Source organism: Naegleria fowleri, assembly GCF_008403515.1.
Source record: "Naegleria fowleri strain ATCC 30894 chromosome Unknown tig2, whole genome shotgun sequence".
NCBI classification, from domain to species: domain Eukaryota; phylum Heterolobosea; class Eutetramitea; order Acrasida; family Naegleriidae; genus Naegleria; species Naegleria fowleri.
The window spans coordinates 67,950-77,891 of record NW_025407934.1 but is presented as its reverse complement, the minus strand read 5'-3'; the positions used below and the strand labels follow the sequence as shown (position 1 = coordinate 77,891).

The 9,942-nt window shown below is 36.1% G+C and overlaps 5 protein-coding genes across 5 annotated transcripts; 2 read left to right on the top strand and 3 right to left on the bottom strand.

Annotated features, from left to right (window-relative positions):
* Nucleotides 1–181: 181 nt before the first annotated feature.
* Nucleotides 182–1,207, bottom strand: FDP41_000304 (uncharacterized protein; the record flags this gene model as incomplete). Its single annotated transcript, XM_044706300.1, has 3 exons — nt 182–227; nt 370–680; nt 953–1,207. The coding sequence occupies 3 exons, from the start codon at nt 1,205–1,207 to the stop codon at nt 182–184; spliced, it is 612 nt and encodes a 203-aa protein (XP_044569118.1).
* Nucleotides 1,208–1,317: 110 nt separating this feature from the next.
* Nucleotides 1,318–2,156, bottom strand: FDP41_000303 (uncharacterized protein; the record flags this gene model as incomplete). Its single annotated transcript, XM_044706289.1, has 2 exons — nt 1,318–1,921; nt 2,134–2,156. 2 exons carry the CDS (start codon nt 2,154–2,156, stop codon nt 1,318–1,320), a joined length of 627 nt encoding a protein of 208 aa, XP_044569117.1.
* A 1,481-nt stretch (nt 2,157–3,637) lies between these two features.
* FDP41_000302 (uncharacterized protein) lies at nt 3,638–4,492 on the top strand (the record flags this gene model as incomplete). Its single annotated transcript, XM_044706278.1, has 1 exon — nt 3,638–4,492. The coding sequence occupies one exon, from the start codon at nt 3,638–3,640 to the stop codon at nt 4,490–4,492; it is 855 nt and encodes a 284-aa protein (XP_044569116.1).
* A 615-nt stretch (nt 4,493–5,107) lies between these two features.
* On the top strand, nt 5,108–7,269 carry FDP41_000301 (uncharacterized protein; the record flags this gene model as incomplete). The annotated part of the gene is made up of 3 exons (XM_044706267.1): nt 5,108–5,612; nt 5,691–6,479; nt 6,563–7,269. The coding sequence occupies 3 exons, from the start codon at nt 5,108–5,110 to the stop codon at nt 7,267–7,269; spliced, it is 2,001 nt and encodes a 666-aa protein (XP_044569115.1).
* A 179-nt stretch (nt 7,270–7,448) lies between these two features.
* Nucleotides 7,449–8,585, bottom strand: FDP41_000300 (uncharacterized protein; the record flags this gene model as incomplete). Its single annotated transcript, XM_044706256.1, has 1 exon — nt 7,449–8,585. The coding sequence occupies one exon, from the start codon at nt 8,583–8,585 to the stop codon at nt 7,449–7,451; it is 1,137 nt and encodes a 378-aa protein (XP_044569114.1).
* Between the last annotated feature and the right edge of the window lie 1,357 nt (nt 8,586–9,942).

The window sequence follows — 9,942 nt, the reverse complement described above, 5'->3', positions numbered from 1 at the left end:
ATGATGATGGTTGTTGTGGTTGGACGTTTTTGAAGTAGTAGTTGCTGAAGAGTTTCGCATGAAACGATTCCTGAGCTTGTCAATTTCTTCAGAGCTGAAATATTCATTCTTGCCCACGACCGTTCCAATAAGAAAGAGGAATTTGTGAGCAAGATTCTCAGGAAGTAAATCTACAAGACCTTCATCGTTGAGCATTTCCTGTAGTTTGGTTTTGAGAAAGATGAAACCTATATATGATTGAATTGTATCCATTCATACAATTAATTGGTGTGTTGAATTCATGTGTTAATCATAACAATTCATCGTCAGAGTGATGACAGATTTTGACACATGGTGTCACACAACATTCACCTCAATACACACACATACCTTCTTTTTTGAATGAGAGGGGAATGAGACTCTGCCAAAGCAATCCCTAATAATACTTGTTGCGACAATGGTAAATTGAGAGTACGAGAAAATTGAGAAATGAATTCAACTTTTAGTCCATTCTCCACTCCTTCTGAGAAGGCTCTCAAAATAATGGAAGTAAAATTGGTTTGAGTGGTCAACTTGGCAAATTCCTGGCTCAATAATTGAAGTTTTGATTTGTCCTTTTGTGTAATGTTATAAAAATTGATCGAGGAAAGAAGAGTTGTTAGAAAATGTCTGTATGCTTCAAATCCGTATTGTTTCAAGATCTATCAAAATTGTTGTGATTTTTGTACAATGAAAATTTCAATCAGTCGTGCATGAGGTAATTGTGGTACAAAATGTCACAATAACCAGAATGTTCATCGTGTAGTTTGAACGTATATCGATTGAACATTGTTCAGAATATTGTTGGACAAAAGTTGTCGATTGTATGCAAAATATACAACAAGACAAATTATTATTCAAAAAATTAAAATCATTAACCAATATTTCAATACATTGAAATCTTCGTTCGGTTTAATTCACAAATCACACTCACCTTTTCAATTTCCGATACATTTCCTCGATAATTATTCTTATCGAGAGTAAGTACTAGATTTTTAATTTGTAATCCGACGCTCTGGCTGAAATCGTACGACGTCTCAAAACTGGATGATGAGAGAAGGCTCGATGAAATTTTACCACTGTTCCCGATACTTGGCGATCCAACATTTCCAATGATCATTGGTGTTGATGAGGTTGATGATGACAAAAGAGGTGTTGTTTGAAATGATGAGGTTGAAGATGGCTGCATTTTTTACGAATTGAAAATCTGCATGATTCTCACACGACGAAAATTCATATAATAATTCATTGACAAAATTATATTATTTAATTAAACACAGGAGAATTAACAAAGCTTCTCTAAGAAAGTTTATCCAATTGATTTTGGATAGCCTCTAATTTGGTGAAAAATCCATAAAGCTCCTCTCGTGTAAATTCCACCACAATATTTTCTTCTTTTGGTTTGTTCGTTTCGCGATCCTTTTGATAATCCAATGTTGTAAATTCAAAGAGAACGTTTGGTATTTTCATTTTGGACAGATCAGATTCAGATATTTGCATTTGTAAACGCCAATCAAAGTGATCCAATTTCACAGGTCCACCCAAAGTATGTTCTTTGGCGCTATTCATGTATTCTCGTCCCTGTTTTCTCCACACTTCTTGGAATGCTTGAGCATGTGTTTCAGAAATTCCACTCTGGGAATCAATCAATTCTTGGAAAAGTTTCTCGGGATTGAGAGTATTATAGAGAGCTTGTTCAAATACATAGCTGCAGCCATCAATGAGTAGTACAAGTTGTTTATCATTCTTGATCATTGGAAATGTCTCCAAGAGACGTTCTCTTTCTTGCTCCGTGAAAGAGGCTCCTTCCGATGCTTTGTGTTTCAACAAAATATGATTCAGAAGTTTAAAGAAGAGTTGTGGTGGATCAATTGAATTCATCAATGCGACCGCAGTCCTAAATCTGTGTCATAATCAGATTCCACAACAACAAATGCGTTATCATCATCATAATTGTAAAGAAAGAGATGAAAAATTAAAAAGGATGATGATCCGAAAAATTGTTCATAAATTCATTATTTCAACATCAAGATCATTCCGATAGATATATTAAAAAGCAAATAAAATTTTAGTCAAAATGTGAGCATTCCAAGAAGCAACAATATGATCTCTTACTTTTCCGTGTTCTGAAAGGGCATTTTTCTTGTTTGTTGTTGAAAAAATCTTTGGCAATTAAACTTAATGTTGTGATTTACGTCTCGAGTATTGTGTATTTAAAGACACTATTGAATTTATGAATATTGGTTTATACAAATTCCCATGATTACATGTTTTGACAGAGAGTTTTGAAGGTATGACAGTGAAAAACCATGGTTTAAATGAACTTTCATTATTGCAATCCTTCAAATTGTCCAATCCTCTGAGATTAGTCTTTGAGGGCTCAAGATTGACCCTCAATTCAGCAATGTAACAATATCAATTATCCAAAAGGATTTCGAGTTTTACCATCTCAACTAGAATGGAAGAACGTATTGTTGCATACAACCGAAACAATGCTTGAATATCTTTGTCCCATTTACTTCTTCCATTCATCCATTTCTTCCGTTGTTCCTGAATGGATCTCCATGCCAATTAGTAGAAGCAGTCCCTTGGCAACAATTTAAAATTCAAAAAGTGAGAGAGATGCACGTACACTACTAAGAACACAAGAAATAAAGCGCAAGTTTTCTCTTCATTTGGCAATATTCATTCTTTTCATAATATTCTCCCTTTTATATTTCATTTCGAACAGGTTTTTTCTTGTAAGTTCTTATTTTCATTTTTAAAGGAAATGGGATGATTAAAGTTTGACACGAACTGTGGCGAAAACATACCACCCCCATCATGATGATGTACTATCAGTTGTGTGTCCACGACATCCATTTGCTTCACCATGGCATGTGTCATTTAAGGTGAATTCTAAAGCATTTCGTCCTGAAAAGTCTCGATGGAGTTACAGCACTTAAGAGGTGTGATTCATCTTTAACAAGTTCCTTATCTGTGTTGGTTGCATAGCCTTTAATCATTTTCAAAGTAACTTGCCATAAAGAAACAACAAACTACTTTGACCATAGTCATGACAATGGATCACATGCTCTGTTGGCTCATCCGCAGCGAATCGATCATCATCACCTATGTGTGAGCACAAATGCGACAACAAAATAACCTGAAAATTCACCCATGAGTCAAGAAAAGATTCCTTCCTAAAATGAATTGAGACAACACCCATTCTTTACTTAATTGTTAAAAGATTAAATTGGTGTGAGTAAACTTCCATCAAAGTACAATTACTGAGTCAATATCTATTTCACTTCATGCAACAATTCTCAACCTTTTCAAGCCATAACCACATTTATGTGATTCATCCGAGGAGTTGATCATGAGGACAAGTTGGAACGCATATTTTTCTTTGAGGTTAAGATTATTAAAGTCTTTGTCTCAAAGCAGACAAGGCTTTCTCTTTCAAAAAGAAATATTCAACAACGACTCAACTCTCGTGTAACAACATAGCAACAACTTTCGACTCTCACACCCTAACAACAAGAACCACACGAACAACAACACCATTAAACGGAACAAAAGCCTTTTACCAATACTAAATCTTTGCCATATATTTACCTCCGTATCAAGAACATTCAAGATGGTTCTGAATGTTTCAACGAGAGCTTCCTCTCTGACCAGGAGGGGTTTGCACAGCAACAATGATGAAGGTGAAACTCCATCCTCCAACAGTGAATGTCCTTGCTGCAATGGTTTCTACAGCAAACGATTCTATTCCAATGTTGTGGGAGGAGGAACCCTCAATTTGGATCATTATGTCTTTCCACCATTGAAAGAATCTGACTCCAATGGCAATTCAGATCATCTAGAAGAGAATGATCCAAACGATGATCAGACTTCAGAAATTCACTTTACTTTTGATTTTTCCAACCTTCCAGAAGATGACGATGTGATTCCAAGTTGTTGCGGTTCATCTGAAATGTCGAAAAGCTTCACTGCATCGACCAATGACTCGGTGTTGCCTCCGGATTGCGAGAAGCCTTCTCTCTCTTCAGACGCTTCCAATCACTCGATTGACTGCAAAACACTTTCATCCATCCTCCCTTCTTCTGATAATAATTCCACCACTCCAAACGCCCTTCCTTTCACCAAACCCAATCCTTCCTTCATTCCTAGCCTTCCAAGAGTCTCTCGATCTATTTTCAAATTGTTACTTGTTGCCTCCATGCTCATTGCTTTTAACTTGCTTTTTCAGAACATCCTTCTCTCCCTCTCCATAACAAGTTTTTCTCTTTTAACCATTGGTTTCTCCGAGTACTCGACGAGGCGATTTTGCAACTTGGAGAAAGCTAATGCTTTGCTGATGGAATCGATAGCACATCGAGATGCTCAAATCACTTTCATCTGTCATGAATTTAGGACGGCCTGTATGGCAAGCTTGGGAAGTATTGAATTAATCAAGGACTCGTTTGAGAAGCGAACACATAAATGTTGATCAAAAAGAACTGGTCAAGCAAATCGAATATTCGAAAACACGAGTACTGACTGTTCTCTCGGATTTGCTGGTCAACAATAGAAATCCTCGATAGCCACAATAGTATGTCACAAACCTAATAAATGGTATTTGTGAAATAATAATGAAGTCACCTTGTCAGACAAATAATGGATGTTAGCTGAATGGAAAATTAAAAAGTTAACTCCCCCAAGTGGGCTCGAACCACTGACCTGCAGATTAACAGTCTGACGCTCTACCGACTGAGCTATGGGGGAACTCGTTCATCTTTTTCATATTAATAGTATATTTGAATACTCAAAGTGAAAACCACAAACTTCTCTTTGACCAATGACAGCCTTATTCCAATATTGCCCTTATTAGTATGTTCAAAGACACTGTTTTGATCGTTTTTGCTTCAAAAAGATTTTCATAATTGACCCTCGTTCTTCAAACCAAAAACATCCTTCCATGAAATTCCTGCCGCCGATTGTCTCAACCTTTCCTTTCTTGTCCCTCATCCAAAATGACAGCCCAAAAAAAAGACAAGTGTCACATCTCTCACTTCAATCTTTGCACAAAATTGATTCCATTGTCGTAGTAACCACAAGTGACATCATGGGTCAAACACATTCACCACCCTCCTCCTCAAGAGTCATGAGAGTCCTTCCTCAACATCATTCATCTTCTCGAATTGGGTCACACTCTCCTCAACATCTCCTCTCCTCGATACCACCCATCGAAGAGGAGAATGACTCAAGGAAGGATGAGGATTCCACATTTCTTTGCCCTCGCCGTTCTCAAGAAGTCTCTCTTTCTTCTTCTCCCAAACACTCAACAAGCAATCATCACAACAGAACAACAACAACAACCTCTCCACGTTTAGCCAATCGTGGAGGTGGTTATGGTGGTCATGGTGGAATGCCACAAACGATCTCTGGAAGTAGCCATGAAAGCCATGAAGAAAGAGAAGGAAAATGGTTTTCAAGTGTTTCGAGTGAAAATTTTGAGTTGAAGAGTCCGCGAGGAATGATGACGATGGGACATTCTTCATGCATGCAACACTTGAAACAAAAGATGATCATGATGATGGTCTATGGAAGTAATCATGTGAGCTATAGTGGTAAGTTTGGATTTTATTTGTCTATATCGGGAAATCATTCTTATAATGAACTTTTATGGTAATATTTAATGTAACAAGATTCCATACTTCAATATTGGATGGAAAGGTATCAGCCACCGATTGAATTGGATCGTATCAAAAACAAGATTTTTCAATTATGTCTTCAATTTCTTCGTTTCATTTGTTTGAAGAGTGAGGCTTCTTCGGAACAAGGACTTGTTGTTGTTCAAGCATTGAATAACGAAAAGGAAAAATTATTAATGGAATGGTTGTTAGCAGTGGAACATCCATCCAACAAGAAGATGGATGACGATGGTTCGGAACAACTTGTAGCAAGCTCCTCGCAAGAGATGGATGAAGAAGAACAGTTCTTTTCCTCTTCTTGTTGTTTGTCTCCTTCTCAGTTACAAAAATTTGATTCTGAGATGATGTGTTGTTTGGAACGACTCTGGAAGAGTGAATATATTCAGGAACGATTTCATTCTTTGATGAGTCGAGTAAAAACTGATCCTGAAGAGTCAATCATGAATGGGAGTGATATGAAAATACTAAAAGAAGAAAACCATACAGATCAGAACGTTAATCATAACTCTCAATCGACCTCTCTAAATGGTTATCAACAATATCAAGAGAGTGCTCCATGTCAACTATGTAAACATGCAGAGTATTTCTTGAATAAGGTTCAGGAAATTGTCAAACATGATTACGTATGGACTATTGATGATATGACTCATGCCATGCAAAGAAATTCGAGATTGAATGAAGTGAAACTCTGGTATCGTCCTCATATCATGAACAGCAGCTTTATTAAGAATCAGATATCATTGACTGGAGTGGAAACTATTTATTCAGTGTTGGATATTACAGGTTTGTATTGGGTTTTTTTTGACAACTTTGAAATAATTATTCACAATAGATGTAATCCATACAATTGTCTCCATGTTTGTTAGCTATTGGAGGTGAGAAAACAAAATGGCTTCGATCGTACAGTAACGTGGATGGATTTTTAATGATTTTTTCATTGGATGAAATTTCGTCAGATAAGCATTCGTTGCAAACAGCTCTTCATGCATTCAACGAAATTACTCAATATTTCAGTGGTACTGCGTCAAGTTCAAATAATCTTGTGCGATGCAATTCAACATCATGCAGAACACAGATTTATGTTTGCTTCACTGAAAGCAACCTATTTTGCGATCGAGTGATGAGAGGAGAATATGCTTTGCAAAAATCATTGAAAGGAGATGCCAGAAATCCTACCACCGTTTTCAAGTTCATCGTGGCTCAATTCATGCAAAGTAATGGTATCAATGGAGTTTCCTTATCCTCCAACAATTTAAACAAAATTGTCAACAACGAACATACTTCCTCTCCAATACCTTCAAAAAGTTTCAGCGCGTCCTCTCCAGAATTGTTGTTTTTTACTGTGAACGATTTTTCATGCAAGAGTGACATGTACAATTTTACAGAACATTTGCTTGAAGGAAAATCCTATTTCGAAGACAGAATTTCAGGAAAGAAAGCCAAGAGAGATGATGAATTACGTAAGGAATTACTGTCAATGTGCGTCCATTTCCATGAATCCTCACCGTCGCTGATTAGTAGCCATCGTATGCTCAATGGCCTCACAGACATTACTCTGAATTGTCAACTTTAAACAAGTTTCAATTACCAAACTAAATAAATAGGTACAGAAGAACCTACTCCTTCTTTTTACAATTCAATTGGATTTAATATGAAGAACTGTTGAGATGTGTGTTTGTACAAATTTCAAATAAATAAGTATATATTGATTGACTGGATTGTCAGCAAGAGTGACCTTTTTGTTGTTTCATATTACTCTTCCTTGTGCTTATCTCCACCTCTGATCTTGTTGAGAATAATTTTCATAATGGCAAACCACCACAACAATTGGACTAAATAATACAGGAATGGGAATATCAAACTCGAAGCAAGAGTAATTTGTCCGAATGAAGTGAACTGTGCCAACGTAAAGCGAGCCCACAAAACAAAACACATCAGAATGCCATTGTACATAATTCTCGAGAGGAAAAATGTCACTACAAATAATCCTTGATTCAATTGATACCACCACTTGTTTGTTTGTTTCCACTGTCTTGCAAAGTATCTAATATGAAGGAAAGGAGTTGACACCTCATTAATTTCAAATGAAATAATTAAAAAACTCCCAGCATTAAGCGAGAAGAAGAAAATATATGCTATACACGAAATGTAATGATGAAGAAGATCCAATCCAAGTGCTTGCTTTTTCATACTCAAATAAACTTCTCTCAAACTCTTCCTATTTGGAGAGAATGGATGAATATGATTGAAAAAATAAAATGTTAAATCCGCAACAAAATATCCCAAAGTCAATGCAATAAAAGTGTGTCGTGTTTTGAAAATTTCGAGATCAAAGGGTTGATTCATGGCATTTTCCAATCCAAAATGTAACATATCCAATCCAAACAAGTGAATTGTACACCAATAAGATCCCACCGTTGCAATCACTGCATGAATAAAACTCAATACGACTTGACTGTGATGAGCCTGTTCATACAGAGTGATCGATTTTTCAAAATATTCACAATAGAAAGGACCTCCAAATTTCAACAACAGTGGAATGATTACAATTCTCAACACAAAGTAAGCAAAAGTGAAGCAAGCATAAGAAAGGAAAGCCGTTTTCACATACAAATCAAACACTCCTTCTCCATATTCAGTCATGGGTTTAATGAGAGGTAAGGATTGTAGAATGTGTTCCGATACTGAAAATAGTGATTCCTTTCTTTGTTTTCGATCTTCAATTAAAGCCTTTGCCAATAAAGAAGAAGACTCTTGAGAATCGGATGATGAGGATGATGAAGAAACTGTTTTAAAATGATCATGATGATGGCCATGAAGATGCGGAAGTGGATTGTTGTTGATTTCTGAGAAAGGCTGCCCCGAAGTGATTGTGATGATCATCATCATGGAAAAGAAGAGAAAAAGAAGAGAGAAAGGGAATAATGTTGTTGTTCCTCTTCTTCTTCTTATCATCGGGAGAGACTTCATCATTTTTATTAAGTAAAACTGTTATTTATAACTTTGAAATGGAAACACGAATTCTGAATGATATTATGACTACCCGTTAATATAAATAATTGGTGATATTTAATGTGAAGGTGATATAGCTCAGTCGGTAGAGCGTTGGTCTAATAAGCCATTGGTCGTCGGTTCAATCCCGACAATCACCAATAGATTTTATTTTGTTGGTTGGGACAAAAACTCCAAGAACTACCATTCCAAGGACATCAATTCACGTGTTTCTGTTTTTACACAAAACCAAGTGACAGAAATTAATTTCTGTGAATACATTATTGATCAAGTCTACAATTTCATAACTGATTGGTATGTGACAATGCGTAAACAAAACGTTCTGAATATTATAGCTCAGGATCAAAAGACATTGAAAAAATTATGGTAGTCCTTAACAATGTGAACGTCAAACTTAGGTCCCCTTGTAAATACTTCGTAAGCCCTATGAATTTTAACTTTCATTCAGAATTCACTGTTAAATTCCACACTCGGACCCCTAAAGTTATGATTAAAAAAGTTAGTTGGGTAATTGAAAACGCTTGGTCACATACTTTCAATCTTAAGGAAATGAATGTGGTTTTTTCAGAAGAAAATGAAACCTACAAAGTAAGACTTACAGTTGGTACAAAGAATGATGTTGCAGTATGTAATAATACAAAACTGTGGAGAAATTGATTACTGAAGTTACAAATCACGTCTCATTCTTTTTTAGAGACAACTTCTCAGTACAGGATGCCAAAAGAATCATACCCAACAAATCTGTATTAAGGCTGGAATTCCCTTTGAAGAAAAGAAGCTCAAGATAGTTGAAAGACCTGCTAATCTTTTTCATAACGTCTCACATATTGCTTACTACGACACAAACAACAGAAATAATCTCTTAAAAAGTTTATTGCAACCTCTATGGTTGGATTTGGTTCAAAGTCCTATCCAAAACCAGTAAGAATCCAATTTACATCAATCACAGCTGAATTTCTTAGCAAAAAATACAAGTCCCATTCCGTTCCAACAAAGAAACAAGAATTGATAAAATATCCAATTTTATGAATGAATTTAAAGAAGTTTTAGTTGAGCACGAAAAGCGTTTTAATCTGATTCAAAAACAGTTGACGCGTATTATGAAAAAGCTTGATGATATGTCCAGGCAACCTCTGTCCCAACCCTCTATTCTCAGCTGCTAGAATGTATAAGTGACGAAGCGCTTGTGAATGATACCTGTTATCTGTCGTTGTCTGAGGGAAAACAGGATACA